Raw genomic sequence first — 25,226 nt, 5'->3', positions numbered from 1 at the left:
GCCAGTGCTCTTAACCACTGAGCCATCTCTCTAGCCCTGAATCTTCGGTTTTCTAAGGAGGAAAATGCATAAAACAAAGCTCATGCCTTATAAAGTAGAAAACAGGTGAGCGGCCTCCATACAAGGCCTGCCACCAAGACACCCAGAACACCCTGACCAAACCAAGCCCCTGCAAGTTGCACTTGCCTCTCTGATCAAGGGTCCTAGTGGGGTGATCAGCTCTGAGCCAGATCAGCCTGTGCAAGACCAAGAGCCAAGCAGAGGGTGGTTCAGAGAAGCTGGGTGTGGTAAGCTGGCTGGGCAGAGCATGCAGGAAGAGAGCCTAAGGAGCGCCTTGCCCAGACTGGGAAGCATGGCACTGCCAATAAGCCCTCAGAAGGCTGACCTGGCAAGCACCTCTTCCAGGCAGGCTTCCTAGGGCAACAGGGACTAAGTAACAGGTCCATGGCCACTGCACAGGGAGGATTAGGTCAATTCATGCAGGGTTACTGACCTGGGAGCTCGGAGGGGGTTAAATGGGCACTACAGCAGTGTCAGTTTCTCACCAAGGAAAGAAAGCAGCCCAGGGCATGTGGCCAGTGTGGCCTAGAAATGCCCATAGGGACCAAGAGAGCCAGATCTGCTGCAGCCCAGAGCCTGATGCTGAGCAAGGCAGACCTGCCTGGGGGAATACACAGAGCAAAAGGGAAAGCCCAAGAGAAGCAAGCAGTGGACAGCCAAGAGCACCGTGCAGCCTTGAAGGAGAGCCAGGGAAAAGCTAAGCTGCCAGAAGGCCCAGAGTGTCTGAAGAGAGCCCCAGGTGGGCAGGGAGAAACCAGCCGTGGTGGACACTGCCACAAGAGCAAGGGCAGCTCAAACAAGCAAAGGCCTTGGGTCCATGTCGAGTTCCCTTAATAAAAAGGAGAGCAGGGTGCACACTTCTCTCCAGGGTAAAGCGAAGGCAGCAGTCAGAGGCCATAATCAAAAACTCAGTGCAGGATTGAAAGTCTGAAGGACTAAAAATCTCTGTGAGTCCTAGGTTTCCACTATGCAAACCTGAGCCATATCTGATAGATGGCTAAGCAAGCCCAGGGCAAGCAGTCAGGCCAAAGTTCCCCACCTCCTCCTCCCCCACGGAACAAAACAGGCAGAGCCTACCTGTGAATGAGGACCCCTGCAGCCTGCCCAAACTGGTCCAGCTGAGTAGCTTCCTCCTCAGACAGGATTTCAGGGTGCATGGAGAATGACGGTGGGCGGGACAGCTCACACTTCTGCTTGTCCTCCCAGGACTTTAAGGTGTTCTCAAAGGCCTAGGACATGAGAACCCAACGTCAGGTCTTCTGTGCCCTCCAGAGCATGAGCACACATCTACCCCATAGTATACGATCCAGAAGATCAACTAGGTAAGAGCTAGGGAAAGAAGAGATGGATACTACCCTATTAGCTTAGTCTTCGTGGTGCAATGCATCGGATTCCCTGGACTGGAGTTATAGACAGTTGTTGGCCACCATGTGGGTGCTGGGAACCAAAGCTGGGTCCTCTGGAAGAACAGCCAGTGCTCTAAACCACTGAGCCATCTCTCCAGCTCCCTCTTTATGTCTTCTTTTGAGACAGCATCTTGCTATATAACCTTAGCTGACCTCCTGCCTCTGCTTGGGATTACAGGTATAATCAACTACTTGTAATTAACTATACTCAACTAATCTGTGTCTTAAAGAGAAATCCTAGAACAAAAATAAAATCCTCTTTTTCTTCTTTTATGAGTGTACAGGTGAGACCATGGTACACTACTGATGGCCCTGGCCCACCAGCGCCCCACCCCATCCCCTGAACCCCCAGCAGCCATCCTTACTCTGTCTCTGGTTAGCGTCTGTGCCCGGTTCTTATGGATAATCCGAATATACCCTGGTGGCTGGATCCAGGCCTCTCCATCCACCTGCACAGGTACACCCTCATCCCCCAGGATGGAGATCTTCACTGTACGACACTGAGAAAAAGTCACAACTGTTACTTTGTGCTAACCCACAACCTCCAAGATTTTTATAGCACCATCAGGCCTTACTCCTCCATGCCAGCACTCCATGGCTACCTACTCGCCTGTCAGGGCCAGAAGACCCGTCCTCAGGTCTGCTGCCCCACCTGCCTCCAGTATCCCCCTCGAGGCATCTGGGATAGGTCAGGGCAAGAGAACTTGGTGTGCAGATAGGGACATCAGAGCCTAGAGGGGGTTCAAGGAACCATAGACCCCTGCCAGGTGTAAATACCCCCAGAGCAGAGCCAAGTCTGTTGAGGTAGATGATGAAGCCCTGCTCTTTTCACAAAATGTTGCCAAAAAGAAAATTAAATTTTAAGCAGCTATTGGAGACATACAGAACACAGGAAGAGGCCAAGAAATCCTACCCAGTCCTCACTGTGTATAGAGTCATTCCCTCCCTGCCCCCACAAGCAAGCCCATTAACTCTATGAGAAGCCGTGCCTGCCCTCACTCAACCTGCTGGCCCAGAGCAGTGCACTGGGCTCTGGTGGGCTCACTCTAGCTGCCACAGAGGCAGCTCCATTCCCACAGGGCACTACTGCTGCTGCAGACCCAAGACAGGGCTCAGCTAGGTCTGTTCCACCTCATCAAGGCACAGAGCACTCAGGTGGGTGAGGGGCAGAGTGGGACAGAGGCTGGCTTGAGATCCTGGGAAGGCACCTCTCTCCTTGGCTCCATGCACTGGGAGCAAATCCAGGGAGTCTTAGGCCAAGCCTGCCTCTCCAAATAGTAGTGGGCCCCAGGAGGGTGGGCTAGACCCCTGGAGGATCATGGCTGGTACCTGGGCGATTCGATGATGCTGCAGCTTAATAACACGGGACACAGCCATCTGCATGCTGCCAAACACAGCGACCACCTCCAGAATCTTATCATCAAATGACGGAGCTGCAAAAGTCTGAAAGCGCCAGCGTGAGAACTGTCTGCCCCCACTTCCCCAAGCAGGCCCCCCTCATCTCCTTCCTGCTCTGGGGGGCTCTGGTGAGGCAGGCAGACCCATAGCCACAGATGGCACAGGGCAAGGTAGAAGCTGGTAAATGCACTGCAGAGGGGGTTGGTTGTCTGTCACCTACAAACTCCTACACTTGCTCTTAAAGCCATGACATCTCAGGCAAGTTACTGCCTCTGTCTTCAGACGGGGTGCCACTGGTTGCTCCCCAAGGGGCTGGACTGCTGCTCAGTGAGCTAACAGGTGCTCGAACAGTGGCCCCCACACACTGTCTGCAGTAAATGCCGGCTGTTTTTGTTAGCTATGTGTGAAGACACCATGTCCCTGGTTAAAACCTGTCAATAACTTCCCACAGTTCTTAGCATAAATTCCAGACTCCTCCCTTGGCTTCCACAGCCCCCTACAATCCAGACCCCGCAGACCCTGCAGAGCCCTCGCTTGTCTCTGTGCACCTGTCCCACACTAGTCAGCAGACCTTTTCCCGTGCCCTCCATGCACCTGCCCATTCTGCCTCTGAGCTTCCACGTCCTGCTTTCTCTGCTGATACCGTGTACTCCCCACCTCGTGCCCACCAACTTGGCCAACCCCCAAGTTTTTTTAAGTGTCAATTGCCCCTCACTTGACCAGGTTCAATGCCCGCCTTCTAGACAGTACGCCAAATGGCAAGGGAGCCTATCTGGTCCTTGACCATGCTGACTGCCAGAACCAGACAGATACTCCATCTAGTCACCCCTCACTGCTCACCCTGAGCCCCGCCCACCCACCTCACACCCTATACATACATCATCCTCTTTGGTGCCACCCCAGAAGTTGGTCCCTCCGGCATAGCTGGGAATGTTGAGGACAGCAATTCCCTGAAGACTGGGGAGGGGAATCGGGCGCCCATCACACTGAGTAGGAGAAATGCAGACAGAAAAAGCAATGCTCAGCATGCATCAGACCTCTTCCCTAGCACCAACCAGATTCACAGGAGGCAGTGAGTGGGAGGGGAGGGAAAGGGGAGATCCCCAGGGAGTCCACTCCTAAGGAAATGGCAAGAGCCAAAGCCAGGAGGTCACCTGCCAGGCCAGGAAGCCACACACTCACCTCCAGCAGGACCTTCTGCTCCAGGTTCCTGTAGGTTCTATGCAACAGCTCTTTGGTGCCCAGGACACCGTACCACATCATGTTCTTGGTCCGACTCCTAGAAAAAGTAAAGTCTTGGGAGAGGGTTTCCTTCACAGTAACCTGAGTTACTGCTGGGAAGCTTGGAGGCCTTATCACAAATCAGATCCAGCAACTACACGCAGCAGGATACCCGAAGACAGGACAGTCTCCAGTTCTCAGACATGCATGAAGAGCCTATTTACAATGAGAAAGCATGCTAAAACATGACAGTTGGCCAAGGGAGCAATCACACCCTGAAAAGCAAGTAGGTGAACCCCCCCAAATTTATCATGACTTTCTTCTGGCTATAAAATTATGCTATGGGGCTGGGAAGATAGAGCACTTGCTGTGCAGGTATGAGCACTGGGGTTTGAACCACATGAGGCTGGACTCAGTAGTGCAAGACTATAATCCCAGTACACACGATATGAGAGGAGGCAGAGACAGGAGAATCCCTGGGAGCCCACGGGCCAGCTAGTCTGAGGTACAGCTAGCCTGGGGTAGAGAGTAGTAAACAACAGGAAACTATATCAAAACAAGGTAGAAAGGTCATCTTTTAATGTCTACACATTCACCGTAGCCTCTGCCCACCCACACCCTCACACGCAGAACACTCACAGGCACATAAATACAATTACACTTACCATAGAAAATGTGCAACACAGAAAAGCATAGAGGAGAGAATAATCTCCAACCGCCCAAACCTCCGTGTGTCCCACAGCTGAGCAGCACCAGACAGTGACCCCACAGCACACCTGCCTTATCACAGGCTCTGACTCTCGGGGAGAGATGCAGCCCATTCCACCCAGCCACTGCCAGTGCATTCCTGCTATCCAGTGCCCAGGCTGGCCACCCTGAGAAGTAGACCCCTCCCCCTTCCAGGCTGGCCTCCTGTCTGCGGCCTGCTTCCCACACCTCTGCTGGCCGGGTGACAGTCGGGGTACTGCCCTTTGCCACAGCACTCCGCACCTTCTTATCCACTGAGGCAAGCAGAGGCACTGACATGAGGGCACAGCACTTAAGCCTGCACTCACCTACACTTCTCCGGGTGCTCGTCACGCTTGTTGTTGAAGTCCAGGGATATCTTTGCATCCAGGCCGATGCCAAAATAGTTGTTCATAACACACTTCTCTGTGTAGTACTCTCTGCAAAGGAGCCTGAAGTCAGCCACAGCAGCTGCCACAGCCTCCTCCACAGGCTGGCCCCCGCATTCTCCCCTAGAGCAAAGTTGCTACTTCTTTCCGTGTTTTGCTACTGCTTCTCTTTTGGGTGTCTTCCCATGTTTATGGCAAGCACCCAGGCCCTGATTCAGGATGGTTGTTTTCTTTTGTTGTAAGAGCTCTACTGAGATATAACGCACACATCATGTAACTACGAGATTAAAGTACACGATCCGATGGTTTTAGTATATTCAGGTCCTGTCACCTCTATGATAAACTTCAGGATGCAACACCTCCCATGGCTCACACCTCCTCACCCTTCCAGCCTGTGGAAGCCACTACCCCACCTTCTGTCTTTGGATGTGACTATCTGGGACCTGTCCAGTAAATGGACTGGGACAGTAGTACAGCCTGTGTGTCTGGCTGCTTTCCCTTACCCATGGTTTATAAGTATACACCAGATTTTTGTCTACTGTCAACTGATAGACACTTGAATTACTGTGTGATCTGGTGAAGACTTGTGAGCACTAGGGTACAGCATTGCTGTGGACATGTGCTTTGCATTCTCTTGGGTTTGTACCTGAGGCAGAAGCACTAGGACACCTGGGGACACTGCTTTGTCCTTCTGAGAACAACCAGCATGGGGCTAGAGAGATGCTCAGCACTTAAGACCCAGGTTTGGTTCTCAGCACCCACATGATGGCACACAACTATCTCTAACTCCAGTCCCAGGGAATCCAACATCCTCTTCTGACCTCCACAAGCACTGCATAACATGGGTGCACTTAACTTACATGCAGGCAAAACACTCATGCACATAAAAAAAATTTCCTTTTTTAAAAAAATTTTATTATTTTTTAATGTGTATGTGTGCATTGCCTGCATGTAAGTAAGTGCATCCATGTTGTGCAATGCCCGCAGATGACAGGAGAGGCTGTCAGATCCCCTGGAACTAGAGTTATGGACAGTTGTTAGCTGCCATTTGGGTGCTGGGATTCGAACCTGGGTCTTCTGCAAGAACAGCCAGCGTTTTTAACCGCTGAGCGTTCTCTCCAGCCCTAAAAAAAAAATTCTTTAGTATAACAGAATTAGAGGAAGGGGACTACAGGGAGACCGTGTCTCAAAAGACCAAAAAAATAAAAATAAAATAAAGCAGTAGCAGGGCAGGAGAGGCCAGAGAAGTTATGAAAACTGGAGGGGGGGAGGGGAAGAAAGAGAGAAAGAGAGAGAGAGAGAGAAAGAGAGAGAGAGAGAGAGAGAGAGAGAGAGAGAGAGAAACTGTCAGCCTGTTTCCTAGCTGAGCCGGAAGCCTCAACCCAAGGAGGTCTATATGAAACACACATCCACACAGCTGAACTTTGGATCACAAGATGCTTCTCAAATATCCCTACATCTGTCCAAGCAGTCTCCAAACTGAAAAGGGCCGTGGCCTGAAGTGCCCATGCTGGCTGTGGCCATGAAGCCTCTTCCCCAGAGCACAGGTGGTGACTCACCTTCAGCCTCCAGACCCCTAGACCCAGGCCCTATTTCTGCACTTCCCTGCCCCTCCACAGTCACAGATGTCTGTCCCATCCTGTGTCCCTCTGCCCCTGTAGAAAGGAGGCACTGTGAGGAGGGCGAGTTCTAAAAGCTGGCATAGACACTGGACAGGGAGATGGATTTCCCAATGTGTCCACTGAAATTCAGGCACATTTTAGCTTCAGTTTTTGCAACCTGATGAGAGCCAATCTCTATAACAAGGGCTCTGACAACACATCTAATTCAAGTACCTAGCAGCTGCCCAGAAAACCTGGGACAAAACTGTTTATAACCTGAAGACTACATGATGAACAGTATTTACAGGCCCCAGGGAGAAAAAGTGATGCAGAAAACAGCATGCAGGGAAAAATGGGGGGGGAGGGGGACAGAGACAGGGAGAGCAGGCTTAGTCACAGATGGGGCCTTCCATGACCTCAGAGGAGGCAGACAAAGGAACTATCCTGGTCAGGGCCCCAAGGACACTGCTCCCAAAGGGACTACAGCTCTGACCCTGCCGAGGGAAACCATCAGCAGGCCCCAAGCACAAGACCAGGTCCAGGAACAGAGTACATGTGCCACTAGGCTGGTCCTTGGAGATTAAAGTGCCACCATCCAAAACCAGGGCCTCTCTGAACCACATAACTACCTCCGCTACCATCCCCACCAGGCCTGACACTAAAGATGGGCAACTTGTAGCCAACTGCCACCAACCTAATAGCTGCCCACAGCATGCCATCAGCCAACAGAAAAACAAGTCTGGAAGACTGGCTACTTTGGTTTGGGAAATGCCACCTGCAGTGGATTGTACTATATACAAGGGCTCCATTAAACCACTGTGCAAATGTCTTCACAGCCTTGGAAATACAGGGGAGGAAGAAGGCCACATTCCCACAGGGACAGAGCACACAGCAACAACCTAACCTTTGCCCTTAAAAGCTTCAAATCAGGACAGCTGTGTCCCAGGGAAGCCCTAACACCCAGGGAATAACCACATGGAAGGCTCTCTGTCCAGGAATGCAGAAACGTGCATCACTGGAGAGATGGCAGGCAGACCCCATGGGAAAACGAAGCCAGAGGGAGCAAGAGTGGAGTGAGCAAAGAAGTGTCGTCTGTGCCAGCGTGGGGGCACAACAGCGAGGTCAGCTTTCAGCAGAAGCTGGAGGCCTGCCAAAAGCCTGGGGGTAGGGGTGGGGGATGCTGGAGAGGTGGCTCAGCCATTAGGAGCAGTGGCTGCTCTTGCAGAGGACCCAGGTTTGATTCCCAGCACCCACATGGTGGCTAACTACCATCCAGTTCCAGGAGACCTGACACCTTCTTCTGTCCTCCAAGGACATTACACAACATGGGTGCACTTACATACATGCAGGCAATATACTCGTACACATAAAATAAAAATAATGAATAAAAAAAATTTTTTTAAAGCCTCAGAAGGTAATGCAGGACACTGATCTGTGCCTCCTGTGGGGCCTGGCGCAAGACCAGGACAGAATCTGCCCCTGCTGTCCTGCAGAGGGCCTACAGGGAAGACTCTGTCATAGTCCCAAAGCTGAAGGTTTTCTTCATCTAAGAACACCAGTCAGAAAGACTCTAGGCAGCTGTCCACTGAGTTCTCTGGTTAATTCAGAATCAGACCTCTGCACCCCAGCACCCTTCTAACAAACGCTTTGTTGGTGTTGCCTCATACTCACAGGTTTTCCGGTTCAGCATTAAAAGGATCGGCATTAATTAGCAAGCGGCTAATGACTGAGCCCCCAGGCAAGGAACCAGACATCCCTGCCCGAACACCTGCAAGGAAGGAAAAAGAGGATGCTAGCCAGAAGCTCCAGGCAGAGCAGGTCAGATCTCTAAGGCTGGTGATGCACATGTATTCTACAACACAACATTATGAAGGAGTATTCCAATATGACAATTAAGGGTTCAAAAATCACCATCTTCATCCCCTATTTATGGAACAAAGTCAGGTATGTTGGAAAAGTAGGCATCAACACCCATGAGACATCTACAAACTGTCTTCCTGAGCTATCTGGGTTTTATGTGGGCACTACATGCCTTTTGTTTAAAAGGGAACTTTTCCAGGCTTGGAAGCCTGCAAGTTACTGGTCAGAGAGGCCTCAGAAGCTCCCAAAACAACACAGGTTATTGACATTGCTCTTGGCTCCCCACCATAACTACATGGTAAGATCCTATTGCTGAAGACAACATATTTTGACTGCAGGAGAGCGAGAAATCAGTCTGCAACTTCCTCCCTGCTTAGCTTTCATACAGCTGACGTGCTGTGCAGACCACTGGGAGGAAAAAAAGGCATCAAAGGACTTACCTAGCAGTGGACCCAGCAGGCTCCAATACCAACCTACCAGGCAAGATGTACCTACTAGTGCAATAGTTGCATGACAGGTAGGAGGTAACCAACTACCTCTGATTAGCTCTGAGGCCTATTCCACAAGAGGGAATCCATGCCTGCTACTGTAAATCTGGTCAAATCTCATGACAAAGATGACAGGCCCCAAGAAGAAAACTGCTGTTGTTGCTGCACTAAGCACTCATGTTGTCCAACCGCCTTCTTTTTTTTTTTTTTTTTTTTTTTTGAGACAGGGTCTCCCTGTACCCCAGCTGACCTGGAACTCACTATGTAGACCAGGCTGGTCTTGAACTCACAGAGATCCGCCTGCCTCTGCCTCCCAAGTGCTGGGATTAAAGGCGTGCGCCATCGCGCCCAGCTCTAACCGCCTTCTTAATATCTATGTTTATACTCAGAGACTTGTGCTGCTCTCAGCCTTGGTCAGGGAAGCTTCTTTTTGCAGTGGGAGGTAGTTAGTGCAGAGATTCATAACTGGTCAAAGTGCTGAGAATGAGTGACTGAGTGCTCAGCCCTAATTGGGACATCCATATCACCATCACCAACACCCCCTGGCCTCAGGAAACATCACGGTAGAGAGGGTTGAAAGAATGCAAGAGATGGAGGATGGGGAGGAGCTCTGTGAAATGCCGTCTTCTGGACAGTACATTGACTTTGCACTCATGAGTTCACAGCAACACTATTTGGCACAAGACCTGCACCAAATCCAGCCAGTCAAAATTCAAGTATAAATTGCAGAGGGGTTCTCAAGACCCCACCCCTAGCTGAGGAGCTACTACAGCAGAGTGCTTATGGAGGAGAGTCATGTTTCTCAGGTGCCCAAACACTGATAGGCTGCCATGCTCCAGTGGACAGCCCCTCACCCACGTGGTCTCAGTGAGTGGAGAAAACAAAACAGGGGCTGGAGAGATGACTCAGCAGTTAAGAGCACTGGCTTTCCTTGCAGGAGACCTGGGTTCGATTCCCAGCACCCACATGGCAGCTACAAACCATCCTTAACTCCAGCTCCAGGGGAATCCAAAGCCCTCTTCTGACCTCCGTGGCATTGCACGACACGGGTGCACTTACATACATGCAGGCAATATACTCATACACATAAAATAAAAATAAAAATAAAAATAAAAATAAAAATAAAAATAAAAATAAAATACAATAAAATAAAATATGAAAGAAAACAAAACTTTTGAAAAGGAAGACATAAATCTGGAAGGGAACATATTGAGGAATCTCAGGAGGGAGTTGGAGGGAGGCATGAGAGCAGATATGATCAAAAAACATTATATGAAGTTGTCAACAAATAAAAAATAATAAAAATGAGTAAGAAATAGAAGGGCACTTTTCATGTGGTCACATAAACCACGGTGTTCTACCTCCACGAGCCTATATGCTCTCCAAGGGCAACACTTTTATTCATTCCAACAGACCCAGGACTCAGCTATGGTCAGCAAGCACCCATAACCTCTCCTGGTGCCCCGCCCCAACTACGGTCCCCAGGTGGAAAGGGGTCTCACTCACTTGGATATAGGATCTTGGTGTTCAGAGCAGGCAGCCCATCCCGGCTTCCAGTCTGGGGAGGGAGGGAGGCAGAGCTGCCAAGAACCAGACCTTTGTTCATCAGCTTTTCACAAGGGGCTCTAGACGCTGTAAAACAGGACAGCACACTTGAGATTGTCCAAAACAGAACACGGTGAAATTGTGGGGAGGGGGTATCACAGCAAAATGAATAGGGGACGGGAAGGCTGTGGGAAAGAAGGAGAGCTATGAACCACCAATCAATCAGCAATATTTGAGACGGAGAGTCCCTGAGCCGAGGAGGAGACATGAAAACACACACTAAGGGTCTAGATTCATCTTGAGGCACACAGATATGGATGGCAGTGCAAGAGTAGAGGGGCTGATCCCTAATCACAGTCTGGGAAGAACATATAAAGTTCTGAGTGCTAATTATCACTACTGCTCTCTACTCTGCAGGAAACACCCCCACCAAGGGGCAGGACGGACTGATGGGAAGACCACCCTCCTCATGAGAACTTTGTGCTGGGGTCTACTCCAAAAAGAGCCAAGGTCTCATTTTTGTCAAATTCAGATCCATATGAGCAGCCATGGGTCAGTGAGGCTCTGAGGACAGACACCAGAAGCTCCTCAGCAAGGGACTCGCCATGCAGGCCCCACAGTGCACACACCTCTAGTACACACATCTCCAGGACCCATGTAGATGGTGTAGATGCAGGCTGTGATTGGGATTCTGAGTCACTCAAGTGGTCAAAACAATTATAAGAAAAAGCACCCTAAAGTTCCCATGAGAAGCTCACCAAGCATCACCCAAACCAAAACCCAGCCATACCTTTGCGGTGGCTCCTCCCCTTGGCAACCACACAGCTCTCACTGTGGGCAGGTGGTGGGCACATCCTATTGTCGGTCTTCAGCTCCTTCTTCTCAGACTCGGAGAGGCCCAAGATGAAGCCCTGCTGCTCCTGAGTCTGGGCGTTCTGCTCATCTACAGCTGGAGAGGAGAGAGCATTCCTGCTGGGCTTGTGTCAGAGGCTACAGAGCTATCAGCACTCTCTTCTCAGTGGTAGTCACTTGAAGCTCAGACCCAAAGTCCCCACCTCATCATGGCTCACTCCAATGCCCTAGCTCTGGCAGTGTGAGGGCTCCTGGGCATTCCAGCTAACAGGCTGGGGAGAAGGATTCTGAGGCAGGAGGATGTGGAAGGTAGAGGGGAATAACACAGAGGGCCCAGCAGGAGAGTAGTTGGCATGGACACACCAGGGCCCAGGTGGGGCCATGACAGGATCTAAGGTGAGAAGAGATGGAGCTGCTCAGGGTGGTAACAGGAGGGTGGGTAGGAGAGTATGAGGAAGGAGAGGATGTGAAATAGTGTCTGAGGGCAGGATGGGGGCGTGTCCTATGTGAGGGTGAAGGCAACAAAGTCCATGGGTCAGAATAATTGCTTCATGGTGACCACAGCGTGGTCTAGCACCACCTTCAGGGAACATGGGACACCAGGCTGCCTGGAGACTGAAGGCCCAGTACCTTTCTCTGTGTGTTCTATGATCTGACGAATTGCTTTCTTCAGGCTGTTTGCTCTCAGCATGAGTTGCTCCCGAGGTCGGAAGATCTGTGGCCGAGAGGGGCATGCCGAGCCTACCAGGCGGTCCCCGGCAGAGCTACAGATGTTGCCTGACCCGTCCCCGTCCTCACCCTCCTCAGCAATGGTGGGAGGTGGGTTGGGCAGAGAGGATGAAGCCTGAGACTCGTCATCCAAGGTCTTGAGGAGCGAGTCCAGCTTCTCTTTCAAGACAGAGCACTAGATGGGAGATGGGATGAGCGGCATGGAGAGCGAGCTCCTCTCACCCAATGCCCCATCTGCCCTCACCCGCTCCTCTCACCCGATGCCCCATCTGCCTGAGGCCCAAGAACCAACCTTCTTGGCCATGACCTCCGACTCCCGTGAGCTCTCTGTCGTCTTCTCATAGGCCTTGCCCACCCGAGCCACAAAGTCCTTTACTGTCTCACAGAGCACTCTGTGGAGAGCAGAAGCTGGGCTAGGATCCCAGGCAGCACACCTGGCTGCCATCCCAAGTCCCCAAGGCTATGGTACTCACTTGGCTGATGAGATCACCACTGAGTGCTGGTCCGAGGTCAGGATTTTAGAAAGATGGGCTGCAACTGAATCTTCATAGAAGAGAATTTGCTGCACCTACAATCTCCCCAAAATGGGGGGAAGGGGGAGGAGGCTATTAAGTCTCTGCAATCAACAGCAAGTACCATCAGGGTCCCGGTCTCAGAGATTTTTTTGGGCCCTTCCCAGTCCATCCTCTAACAGAACAGACCATGTCCCCAAACACTATCAGAGATGGCCAGTGCTGTGGAACAAGGTCAAAAGCGTCACCAAGCTGTGGACAGACTGAAGCAATGGATGTGAACAAAACAACCAAAGATGGCTCCTGCTTCTCTAGTCTGGATGGTGACACCAGATCCTGTCTCTGGTAGCCTCCGTCGGCCTCAGTGATGTGCCGATGGGCAGGCAGCTCCTTAGTTTGGTTCTGGTCAGGGCAGAAGCCACGTTTTCTTTGGTCTCTTTGTCTTTTTGAGACAGGGTCTCCCTGTAGCCCCATCTGGCCTGAAGCTTGTGTATATAGACCAGGCTGGCCTCCAACTCACAAAGATCCCCTTGCCTCTGCCTCCTGAGTGCTGGGATTAAAGGAGTGTGCCACCACACCCCACAGAAGCCACGTTTTCTAATTGGTCAGGAATCCTTCATCAATGAGGTGGAAAACACCCTTGCTCACAGCTACCCACCTATAGGATAGTGCCACAGTTCTCTGTCTGCAGACCAAAGAGAGAGCGTCTGTGCCCAAGTCTCAGAGATTTTGATTGGGGATGCTTTAGGCTCTGTACACACATTCTTCCTCTCAAAAGAAAAGCAGAGACCATCTCCGGCCTGCGAAGCCATGCAAATTAGGGCTGGGAGTGCCACCTGCAGCCTTACTGTCCACTGCTGCCCTTGACCCTCTTGCTCGACAGACCACCCCACACTCAGGCCTGTCACCCAATGGGACCATTACAGCATGAGCCAGCACTGCTGTTCAGGACATAAACAAAGACAAGGCTTCTGCCCTAGGACAGAAAGAGTGGATCACAGCAGTAACCACCTCACAACACACAGAACTGACGACTGAAAGGAAAGCACAGACATCAGAGAAGGAGGGTAGTAGACATGGGAGGGGAGACGGCTGGAAGCAGGCAGGAGAGGCGAGGCAGGAGGGGCAGCAGACTGCGGTGGGTGCTGAGCTGCTGCTCTCAGGACACAGGGAAGCACAAAGTCACAGGGGTGGGGGATGCTGGAGCAGCAACTGAGTGGTTAAGAGCACTGGCTGCTCTTGCAGAGGTCCCAGGTCTGTTCCCAGCAGCCACATGGGAGCTAATAACCATCTGCAACTCCTGTTCCAGGGAATCTGACGCCCTCTTTCGGCCTCAGCTGGCATTGCACACACAGATACACTTATACACATGTAGGCAAGACACTCATACACAAAAAATAAAAAGTTTTTAAAAAACAAAGTCATGGGGGAAGGTCGTTATAAAGCCCCTCAAATCCTGGTGACAACTGTAGTAAACCCCCAGGAGGTCATGAAACCCTAGGATTGAGCCTGCTGGGCCTTGAGTTCAGTCTAAGGTTCACCCTACATACTTGCAGCACACACAGGGATAGAAGGCAGTGAAGTCCACTGAGTACACAAAGATCATACATGGGGGCTTAAGGAGCAGGTAATAAGTTGGGGTGCAGCCCAGTAGCAGAGTGCAGGATTCCGAGTTCAGGGCCCAGCACAAGAGAAGGAAAGGTGCAAAAGAGAGCAGGTGGTGGTACCTCAGAATCCTCACTGAAGTCCTCAGTGACAGTAGAGGAGGAGGCCTGCCGAGGGAGCTTAGTCTCGTATGCCATGACACTCCACCTGCACAAGTACAAGGTCAGCTCAGCCTTAGGGTGTCCAGCAGCACCCAGGAACAGGAAGCCCCCCAGAACTGACCCCTTACTGCTTCATTTTCATAGCCTGGTGCCTTGATCCTAGTGCTCTCCTGACTTCTTTTTCTGACTTTTTGAAATGGGGTCTCGTGTATCCCAGGCCAATCTTGAACTCACTGGCCTAATCCTCCCACCTCCACCTCCCAAGTGCTGGGATTACAGATGTGCAACACCATGTGCAGCCTGACTTCATTTTTAAGCCCCTAGTCTTGTCTCTGCATCAGTAACTTGGCTCTTTACCTATCTGAGAGGAATGTCTCTTCTTCAGAACCCACAGGGCACAATAGCTCTGCTGAAAGATGGCCATGTTTCCCACCCTGCCATTAGGCATGGTTTCTTGGAGAAACATATTTATCTTCCTTCCAAGAACTTCACATTGCTCAGCTAAAGGCCAGAATACCCAGCGGGGATTAGAGTGTTACAGCAGTGGGCACAGGGACCTCCTCCCTGAGAGGTAACTGGGTAACCAGTTCCTGGGTCCTCAGCACCAACGAGTACTTTCAATAGCAAAGATTTCAAGTGTGAAGTCAGCAGCATCCTGTTCAAGGAGACCAAGGCATCTACCTTCTAGAGGGTAACTACTCCAAACTCATTCTGGGAACAGAGAAGGGGAAACAGAATTTTCCAAGTACGCCATGAGGAATACTTCATCAATGGTCCCTGGACCCTGAACTACAGCCACCTTCTCTGCAATCCTGAAGGACACAGGTGTGGCCTCAGGAGATGGTCTAACAGGTCTAAGGCATGGTTCTTAGCCTGCTTCATTTGTTTTTATCCTTTCCATAATCTGTTCAAAAACTCTCAAAAAAGAAAATACATGCTCAAGCCCAACTTTTGTAAGCTATGTCTGAAGGCCTGTAGTCCTGGTCCTCACAAACCCCAGGCTAAGAACCCTGTGATCAGTCTGTTTCTTAGCTAGTTTCCACTCACAGTCCTGACTGCCCCACTTACCTATCCAGCATCTTAGTGCTGGCTCTCTCCAGCTTTGCCAAGATCTGTGGGAGCTGGGTGTCATCATCACAGGCAGAGCCCCAGCCAAGCACACGGGCCAAGTCATTTCCTGTCCCAAGGGGCAGCACGCCCAGCTGACACTGATGGAAAACAGTGGGAAAGATTAAGAATCATCTCCCAGTCTCCCACCTAGGATTCTCCCTGTGACTTTCATCAAAGGCTATATTAAGTGCAGGAGAGGTCTGACCTAAAATATAAGGCCTGTACCTTCTCAGTTGGGCCCACCAGGGGGAACAGATGATCTACAGGGTCAACAGCAGATATCAGGGTCACCAGTCCTTCCTCTCATTTATATATCTTGATGATCAACCCTCAAGAACCTCTGGTTTCCATGAGCCCTTCCTTCCCAATGGCACTACAGGACCTACATCTGAGGATCAGCCTGTAATTTCCCACATGTCTCTCCATCCACTAAGCATTTTACTCACTGCAAGACCCACATCAGAGGATCAGTCTGTAACCTCCCATGTGTCTCTCTATCCATCCACTAAGCATTTTACTCACTGGTGCAAAACTCACCTCCCAAAAGCTGTGACAAGAATCATCCCACACTTCTAAAACCAACCAAAGGTCCTACCAAAACCATGCTAGAATCAGGCACAGTCTGAGCATACCAGACCCAGATTATACCATCTACTTGTGTCCCCTAAAGCCTTACCCTGCTACCCAGCATCACCAAGAGCCCCCATCAAAACCCTTTCATTGCTCAGGGAGTCCCCAGAGCTTTCTTGCTGTCCACCCTGATGGCAGTCTCAAAATCTGAATGAAGTACAGCATGGGGAAAGGGAATCCACAGATCCTAAGCTAGGACCACACCCTGCTATCCCTACATAAAGCACCATACAGCCCCTGCTCACCTGACACAGTGTCTATGCTGAAGGGACACAGGCCACAGGGCCAGCCTTCAGGAACAACAGCTGGCAGAAGGTCCTGCCACACCAAGACCCATGCTGCCAGCACAAAAAGCAGGAGTCAATGGGAGGAAGACAGAGGGGCCAGTGCCCAGGGCACCCAAGGAGGGCTGAGGCCTCAGCAGGGCTTCCCCTAGCCACAAGGGAAGGCAGTAGCAGGTAGTAAAAGCAGAGGTAGTGTTCTTAGTGATGCAGCACACTCGGGAAGGGAAGGCCCACCTGAGATGGGGTGAGTCTGAGCTGTGACCAGAGGATAACAGCAAGGATAGATGGGCAAAGGAGGGCTCTGGTGAGGTCTGCTGCCAGTGGGACTTTGCCTATCACAGAGGCCACAACTGCCCCAGGAGAGTCACTCTCAAGAGCCCAAAGATGGCCCAGATTGAGTACAGCAGGGCTAGGGACAATTCAGGGGAGAACTACAGCCAACAGCTAGTGGGGAGGGGGGATCAGGAATAACTGTTAGGCTTCGGCTTGGGTCCTGGATGCATGGCGTCTCTAGACTCCAAGGAAAGACATGTGGGCAGGGTTGGAAACCTGTAGCACTGAGACACTCAGAGAGGCCCACTCTGTCCCCAGGGTAGACATGGCAGCAAACCCCAGAGAGTCAGCACTTCCTCCTAAGGAAGAGTTTGAAGGATGAGGCAAGGGCCCATGCATGAGGTCCTCACCAGGCAGCATGTACTAGAAGTCAGAAGACCACCACCAGGCACAGGACCAGGAAAGCCAAGGGGGCAGGAGACAGTGGCCAGAGCACTGAGGACCACAGAGAAACCACAGGAGGCAAGTGTCCACAAAATGTGACTGAGCACTTGAAACGAAACCACGCTTCACAGTCTTAGCTAACCGTGACCTTGCCGCCAATCCCGCAAATCAACCAAACTAATTCAACGACTATAATCCCACCACTGGAGGGCGCTGCTTCTCTTTCGAGAATAACTGGTGACTACAGGTGGGTCCCAGGACCACCAACCACTCCTGACACGACACAGTCCACACCAGTAAGTACCACTGAGTGAGTGGGGCTGGGCAGAGGACACAAAAATCACTGAAAATCCATTCAAGCCATAGAAATCCAATCAACAGTATAGAAGGCAAAACGATGGTTTGATAACCTTGGCATAGGGGCAGGTGTCCCAATAACAAGACCAACAAAATTATAAAGTAGAAAGAGAAAAAAAAGCATGCTGATCACAAACTGGCAAACTAGGGGGGAAATCTTCAATGACAGATGAGGCACTGATAAGCAAAAACCATGAACATGTGATTCATTTAAAGTATCGATCAGATGAGGTAATGTTTGACTTTATCAGTACTTAAATAAAAATGAGACTTTCTGTTTACATAAGTTGGGTAAAACCAAAAAAGATGAGGCACATGGGAAAGGACGGCTTCATGTCACTAGGGAATATGAACTAGAATGTCCTGGTGGAGGGCAGTTGTCAACACCAATGTTTAAAAACATTGGGCTCCTCCAAAGAGAAGAATCTGAAAGTGTGCAGGTTTGTCTAGGGGTGTCTTGGCCCTCCAGCTCCTGCACTGGGGAAGGAGAGCTAACCCTGGGCCTCTAGCTCCATCCCGGGAAACTATCACAGAGCTGACTTCACCAGTACGGTAAGAGACTAGCAGGTGAGCACAGGATATGTTATGCATCATCCTCTGCCTGTCACGATGGCTAGCAGTCCAAGAGGTGGTTGCTGCAACAATGTGCATGCTGGCTGATTACCAAGGGAGGTGTGGCTGGAGTGGAAAGTCAATGAACACAGTAAACAACCAGGACAATCTATCTGTATTTTAATGTAAAAAACTAGGAAACCATGTTCAGTGGATCATAGCTCTAACATGAGGAGCTGAAGAGAAGTACGTGTCTCCCTTTTGCCTAAGCGAGAGGCATCCAGTAGCTACTTCCACCACCTTCCAGTGAAGCAGGGTTTAAGGATGACATCCCTAACACCACCTAAGACCTGGTGCCATGTTTTCTGCAGATCCTTTGACCCAAGTTTCCCGCTCATCTACCACAGGGCCCCCACCTCCATGCCATCATCAGACTCCTGCTGGCTACCACCATCCGCCTACCCCCATCCCTCACACACCCAACCCCACACAGCTTCCAGATCCTGCACACCAAGCCTCTGCCATAGCAGAGAGTCCAGGCTTCATGTTGGTTTTCCAACCTCAGCTCCCTACCGAAGGCTGGGGCTCCCCTTTACCCAAGTACCTGTTTGTGAAGGTTGAGGCTGTCGATTTCAGAGAGGACCCAGCCAACACTGCCATCCCCGCCACAAACCAGAATCCGGAAGGTGTCAAACTTCTGGAATAACCGTAAGCTGCAAAGAGGAAGCCAAGGAAATGAATGTGCTCCAAGACCAACGATGCGCCTGTCAGTCCCAGGCTGAGGAGAGTGCCTGTTCCACGTGGCTAACCCAGGCCAAGCCCAGGTGCACATGCACTCCACCAGGCAACACCAGCTATCTGTCCAGCCCATCTACTCAGAGCCTGCGTTTGTCTGTGGGTGGTAGGAGCATCAGACCCTAGCAGCTCCTCCAACCAGGGGCAGGATCTACCCAGGTAGGAGATGACATGTACACTCCATTCCACAGAGCAGCAATACCTAGTCTCACTCGACACCAGATCCCGTCAGGACTCAAGATCTTCCACAATTCAGCCAAATACTGGACCCAAAGGTTTCCACCATCCATACCCTTCACCTGCTACATCCACACACCCTCCTAATCATGTCCTCTTGACAGCCTAGCCCTGATCCTCAGCACCTCTCACTCTTTGGCCCTCCTGCCAGGGCTCTGCCCAGCCAGACCCCCAGGCTGCAAGTGCTGTCCTATTCTGTACCCTCTACAACCTCACCCTGCAGGCACAGTCCTCCCAGACATGCAATCCAGGTCTTCTCTTAACTTTAGTCCCCGTCACCCACCCCCGCTAGTCACCCGGCCCCTCCCAACAGATACCCCCCATACCCCACCCCCGGCTGCCTCTGCTCACACCTCCCTCGTCCTGCAGACCTCATCCTTATTCTGGCTTCAAGGTGCTAGTGACTGACTCCATACACCAGGCACTCCTGAAGCTCCATGTTCCCACCTACAGTGCCTCCAGCAGGACCTGTCCCTCCTCTGACATGTCCCCAGCCCTGCTTTCAGAGGCCCCCTTGTACCCACCTCCCACTAAGTTCAGCCAGACTGGACCTCCATTGATGCCCTCAGAGAGCCTCTAACAAAACCTTTCTCATGCTGAGTTTTGTCTAGCACCTCTCTCGCTAATTTAAAAAGTTGCCTGCCCCTTGTTTTCAGGAAAGGGTCAAATATCTTGGCAAACAATTACAACCCTCTCTGAGGAGGCCTGGTGCCTGCAGCTCCCTGAGGTCTGGGCCCAGTCCCCACCATGCATACAAAAGGAGACAAAGGCAGGAGTGCATAGTGGATACCCTGGCTCTCCTCAGAGACTGGTACATCAGACACTGCCACACTGGCTCTCCTCAGGTACCCTCACCTGGGATCCCAAAGAGTCGGTGCTCAAGGCACTGACATCTAATTATCTTCATGTGTTGCCTTCCCAGCTGCAGCCTTGCAGACCCCACCTGTAGCAGAGCTGGCAGTAGAGGATGTGCTCAGAACACAGGCTAGGATGGGCAAGCCACTACCACAGATCTGAATCTAAGTCTGAGTGGCAAGGTTGCTTTTAACTTGCAAGTGGTGAGAGAAACAGCTCCATGTGTCCTTTCAATGCTGATCTGTGAGGACCTATGCCCTCTGGAGAGGCAGTGGTAAGCAGCCAAGGCCAGAACTTAAGTAAGTCCTGTTACAAGCTGGATGAATCAGGGGCTTCCTGGAAACAGCAAGTGAGTAAACCGGCCCCTACACCACTTCACTGAACCTCTTATGTCACCTCACTTTGTACCCAACTCCAGCTGCGAGCATGGAGCTCAGAATGCACGCCAAACTTCCGTTCTACTGTGTAGCCTGCCCACCCACAGCATGCAGAAGCACTCACCCAACACCCCTGGCAGCATGCTTGCTACCAGAGCCTGCTCAGCCTACGGCAGTCACTGAGTGTGACGCTCTCACCCCCACTGCTGAACTGAAGCCAGTTCTTCAACTGCACAAGGAACGGGCTCTATCTAGCACCATTCAGAAAACAGGTGTTTGCAGAGCACAGCCTTTGAGGAGGAAGGCCACTGGTGACTCCTCCAGTAAGCCGAGTGGACAAGATCAACCTACAAGGCACTGAAGGAGGCCCCAGGAGCTAGGGCCAGCACGGACAAACAGGCAGCCCAGGCTCACGTTGTGGCAGCATCTGGCTCTCAAAGAGCCTCTTCCTATGCTCCTCCCAGAACACACACCAGAGAGTGGGAGCTGCAGGCACCTTCCATTACAATCCCCCCAACGCTACCATGTTCTCTCCAAGTCCTTACTTATAGAAACAAATGTTTCCTGCAAATCTGTGGGAAGTACAGACCAAAAAGGACATGCACTGTTTCCCCAGCTAGCTTCTGAAAAGCCCCAGGCCCTGGCACCCCTCACAACTCTCTGCACCTGCACAGAAATGCCCCTTGTGCTCCCGAGATGGAAGAGCCCTTGGCCTTGCTGCAGAAAAGCTCCTTTCTGGAAACCAAGCAGCCAATGAAGAGAGCCAGGCAGGTCTGTGAGCGCCAACCTGTGGGTTTTGGAGGCAACCCAAAAGCAGGAGCTGGTAGGTGTGGACAGCATGCTGTACACGGCAGCTGGACAGGTGCATGTGCATGTTCCTGTATGTTGGTCTTGCAATAGAAGCTGCAAAGACAAACTTCTACCAACTCTTAGGAACAGGTTCCTCGCTCATAAGCGGATTTTGGGGAAGGGCAGTTCAGGAAAGCCAATCTTCCCCATTTAAGAATTTCTTCTCTCTGACCCTTCTAAAACAAGCACACCTTATCTACAAAACAGTGCACGTTCCAAGCATGGCACACTTCACACGCTCCCTACCCGAGGTGTGGTCCTCCATTCATGAGGTCAAAGACCTGGGCGGGGTTCAGCAGCTGCTTGAATCTTCTGAGGAACTTCACACCCTGATTGTCCCCACTTTTGGAGTTGACGAAGACCAGCAGTGGGCTTGTGCAAGATGGGGGACAAGTGGCTTTCCAGAACCCTGGAAGTAAGAGTGAAATAGGACAGAAGAACCCTCACAAGACGCACCAAGGCACTGGGGTGTTGTGCACTAAATGAGCAGCGGACAGCACTAGAGAGACGGACGAACTTACAGGCACACACCACTGGGCCAGTGGGCCACACCCCTCCCTCCGCAGCATCCCCCAGGTGTGAGCCATGAGCCCACTTAGCCTCAACTCACATTTATAAGGATTCTAGATTCTACCTCACTGTGCTACCTCCTCCTCTGGCAGCCAACTGAGTAGAGCTCTTTCTTAAGAGCTACATACCCCAAGAGCCCCCTTCACAAACTTGCCAGCATGCTTCACCAGGATGCCCTACAGTTTTTTTTAATTATTTATTTGTTTATTTATTTAATGTGTATGAGTGTATCGCCTACATGTATGTAAGTGCACCCATGTCATGCAGTGTCCATGGAGGACAGAAGAAGGCGTTGAATCACCTGGAACTGGAGTTACAGGCAGTTGTTAGCAGCCATGTGGGTGCTGGGATTTGAACCCAGGTCTTCTGCAATAACAGCCAATGCTCTTAACCACTGAGCTACCTCTCCAGCTATCACCACTCAATAGTCAAGTGCACCAATCAACCTTTCCAGGAAAGTGCTTGCTGGCCAAGTCATGAGTCCAATGGCAAATAACAGGATGCCAATTATTGCCTCTGTCCACCCCCTAGCTATGCCTGGCTTCTTGCTGACCATGTCTCAAAAGTTCCAAGACATCCATTTCCAGGGATGACAGGAAAGGTAGCATGAGAAACAGCATATGGATACAGATAAGGACAGCAAGCACAGAGCACCTACCATCAGAGTCAATGCTGTTGAGTGCTGTGGGAGGGATGACAGACACCTTGCACAGGCCAAGCGGGCACTTTGTCACCAAGGACTCTTTACACAATGTGTGAACCTAAAAAAGGAATCCACATTTCTCCAAGGGTCACCAGCCTCCTCACACATACCAGATACTTCCTGGCCCAGCAGTTGGTAAGCCATCCCCAAGAGAGGCAGATGCTGTCAGAGAAAGCCAGCCTATGCCCCAAGTACTCTGTTCCTTGGCCTTGTACCACAGGAGGCAAGAATGAGAAGCACCCAGTGAGAGCCAGTCATGAAACCCAACCAAAACCTCCAGCCCTTCTATTATGGCTACCCTTAGCTTTCAGGTGGGGTGTAGAACTCCTGGACAGCTCTGCCATCACGTGCCAGCCTATGCCTAGGCTTCCTTCTGGCCATGGGCTCCAACCAGTTACCAGTCACAGGAACCACAGCTGCCTAACTGTGCTGACCCAGCACCAAAACCCTCAAGACTCCCTTACCTTTCCTTAGAAATGCCCTGCTCCCTTCCCCACCCCCTTCACCCATTCCCGACAATGACTGAACACAGGACCTGTTTGAGGCCACAGCCATGCTGTGTCTCCGCCTTACAGTGCTCACCCTAACTGTTGTCCCAGGACAAACCTCTCTCAGATCTTCAACAGCGTTCCTATCTCTCTCATAGAAAAGGTTGGTGAGCTTGCCCCAAATGACCCCTTCACAACCTGCTGAGATGCTGGATGGGGCAGTCATGACAGTTTGTCATGTACAAGTCAGGACAAAGTCAAAAGAAAGGAACTATAAAATGTCAAGATTGAGAATGATCAGGCACAAGAACAGTCAATTCCCTGGACAGTCTAGAATACAGGCTCTTAGGGCTGGGGAGCTTACAAGGATTTAGAAGGGAGAAAAACAAGACCCCAGGCCCCACCCATATCTCCACAAACCCAAGGGCAGGACAGCTGTTGGCCGCCTAGGGCCCACTCACCATGGCCTTGCACCACAGGCAGCGCCAGTCCTGCAGGCGCAGCACACTGCCACAGGTCTTGTCACACACAGTGCACTTGGCACTCACAGGCAGGTTTCCTTCCAGCCACTGGTGGGGCATGGCAATCTGCAGACCAGGCAAGGACATGCTAGAGACACCCCAGAGCTCCACCCCAGGGCCAGCCAAGCACCCTGGCAAAAGTGTTCCTTTTCTGTTCGGCCTAGACATTCCTCCCCACACAAGCTTTTCCCCCAATGGCCAGTGGAACAAGGGTCTGATAGGGCCTATCAGGTGCCACCCACACCACAGCACCAACAGGTGAGGAGACACCTAGACTTATGGGGATTAGGGAAGAGCTAGGAGCACAGTGACCAGAGCTCCCAGTGTGACCATCTAAAATGAGATGCACAGGAGGGGGACTGTGTAGGTTGCATGGTGGGCAGAATCTCCCTAAACGTACCCCGTCCTCGTCCTCAATGATGTCCTTCCCAATAGAGGCCAGCGTGGTCCACTTGCAGTTATTGGTTGCGCGCACAGCACATCGTTTGTGAGCCTTAAACTTACACACTGTGAGAGAAGGAATATACAGCCCTACAAGCTTCGTCCTTAACAGGTGCCTCCCTGTGGGGCAGACAGCTGCTTAGGAAGGTTGGAGAGGTGCAAGGAGCTCTGCTGGGTGGTCACCATCTGATGCCTTGAGCTCACAACGGTAGAGCGTGGGCAAAGACAGTGAGGGGAGCCAGGAATGAGCCGCTGAGGTCTGTAGGCCAGTGCTGGCCACTGGCACAGCTCCTTGGCTGTCACTACGTGGTATAAAGGCAAGCAGCTACAGAGACCCTGTGGACACTGACACCTCCAGTTCACATAACTTCCCTGTGTCACAGAATACTCTCAGATTGCTTTTTTAGCCATTTAAAATAAATATAAACCAGGCATGGTAGTGCACACATTTAATCCCAGCACTTGGGAGGCAGAGGCAGGTGGATCTCAGTGAGCTCGAAGCCAGCCTGGTCTATATAGCAAGTTCCAGGCCAGCTTGGGGGCTACAGGGAGACCCTGAATCAAAAAGACAAAAAATAAAAATAAACATAAAACCATAGTCACATTGTGAGTGATACAAAATAAACAGCAAGTAGGACCTGACCACAAGCCACAGCTTGGAGTCCCTACTTGTTGATCTCCACTCTGCCACCAGCCTAGGCTCCTACACAAACCCTCCCCTGACCCTGTATTCTATGAGGCATTTTCTTCCCTGTATCTATGACACACAACCTAGACAAGGCCTTGACCTTGTCTGCTCTCCACCAGTTCCCTTTTTTCCCTTTTTGAAGCACTGTAGTAACCATCGACATATACTGACTCCTGTAGGACAATCAAGAACGGAGTTGGGGAAACTACATCACCCTTGACCAGCCTCAAACATAGTGGTAGTTATTGTGACTGTGTCTGGATTTCAAATGGTTTATCAAGTAAAAACTCAGGTCACCTTTAGCAAAAGAGTAAGAAATGCAGCTTTCGTACCTTCACACGATAGCCCATGAGATGTGACCCCAGACAGAGCCTCACGACACACGTTGCAATAGGTCGGTCGTGCGTGGGAACAGGCATACCAGTTGTGCATCCCTGAGAAATGGTCCATACTGTATTGAGTAGGCTGGAAGAATGATAAGAAGGCAAAGATAAGATGT

At 51.2% G+C, this 25,226-nt stretch overlaps 1 protein-coding gene across 3 annotated transcripts in view; it reads right to left on the bottom strand.

The window, feature by feature from the left end:
• The window catches only part of Dgkd (diacylglycerol kinase delta), an 81,933-nt gene that overhangs the window by 10,591 nt on the left and 46,116 nt on the right, over nucleotides 1-25,226 (bottom strand). For all 3 annotated transcript variants that reach the window (XM_029565963.1, XM_029565965.1, XM_029565964.1), the window contains 20 exons: nucleotides 25,060-25,192; nucleotides 23,999-24,105; nucleotides 23,539-23,664; nucleotides 22,545-22,647; nucleotides 21,563-21,725; nucleotides 18,808-18,916; nucleotides 15,622-15,761; nucleotides 14,515-14,599; nucleotides 12,749-12,843; nucleotides 12,568-12,667; nucleotides 12,177-12,450; nucleotides 11,485-11,643; nucleotides 10,656-10,781; nucleotides 8,473-8,569; nucleotides 5,141-5,251; nucleotides 4,047-4,143; nucleotides 3,743-3,850; nucleotides 2,796-2,909; nucleotides 1,832-1,966; nucleotides 1,138-1,289 (listed from right to left, as the gene is read on the bottom strand). In XM_029565963.1, the coding sequence (XP_029421823.1) occupies nucleotides 1,138-1,289; nucleotides 1,832-1,966; nucleotides 2,796-2,909; nucleotides 3,743-3,850; nucleotides 4,047-4,143; nucleotides 5,141-5,251; nucleotides 8,473-8,569; nucleotides 10,656-10,781; nucleotides 11,485-11,643; nucleotides 12,177-12,450; nucleotides 12,568-12,667; nucleotides 12,749-12,843; nucleotides 14,515-14,599; nucleotides 15,622-15,761; nucleotides 18,808-18,916; nucleotides 21,563-21,725; nucleotides 22,545-22,647; nucleotides 23,539-23,664; nucleotides 23,999-24,105; nucleotides 25,060-25,192 (2,534 nt within the window). The remainder of the gene's footprint in view (nucleotides 1-1,137; nucleotides 1,290-1,831; nucleotides 1,967-2,795; nucleotides 2,910-3,742; nucleotides 3,851-4,046; nucleotides 4,144-5,140; nucleotides 5,252-8,472; nucleotides 8,570-10,655; nucleotides 10,782-11,484; nucleotides 11,644-12,176; nucleotides 12,451-12,567; nucleotides 12,668-12,748; nucleotides 12,844-14,514; nucleotides 14,600-15,621; nucleotides 15,762-18,807; nucleotides 18,917-21,562; nucleotides 21,726-22,544; nucleotides 22,648-23,538; nucleotides 23,665-23,998; nucleotides 24,106-25,059; nucleotides 25,193-25,226) is intronic.

The sequence above is a fragment of the Nannospalax galili genome, unplaced genomic scaffold (genome assembly GCF_000622305.1).
Source record: "Nannospalax galili isolate Female #2095 unplaced genomic scaffold, S.galili_v1.0 scaffold1138, whole genome shotgun sequence".
In the NCBI taxonomy this organism is placed as follows: Eukaryota; Metazoa; Chordata; class Mammalia; order Rodentia; family Spalacidae; genus Nannospalax; species Nannospalax galili.
This window is presented reverse-complemented; position numbering and strand designations above follow the sequence as displayed.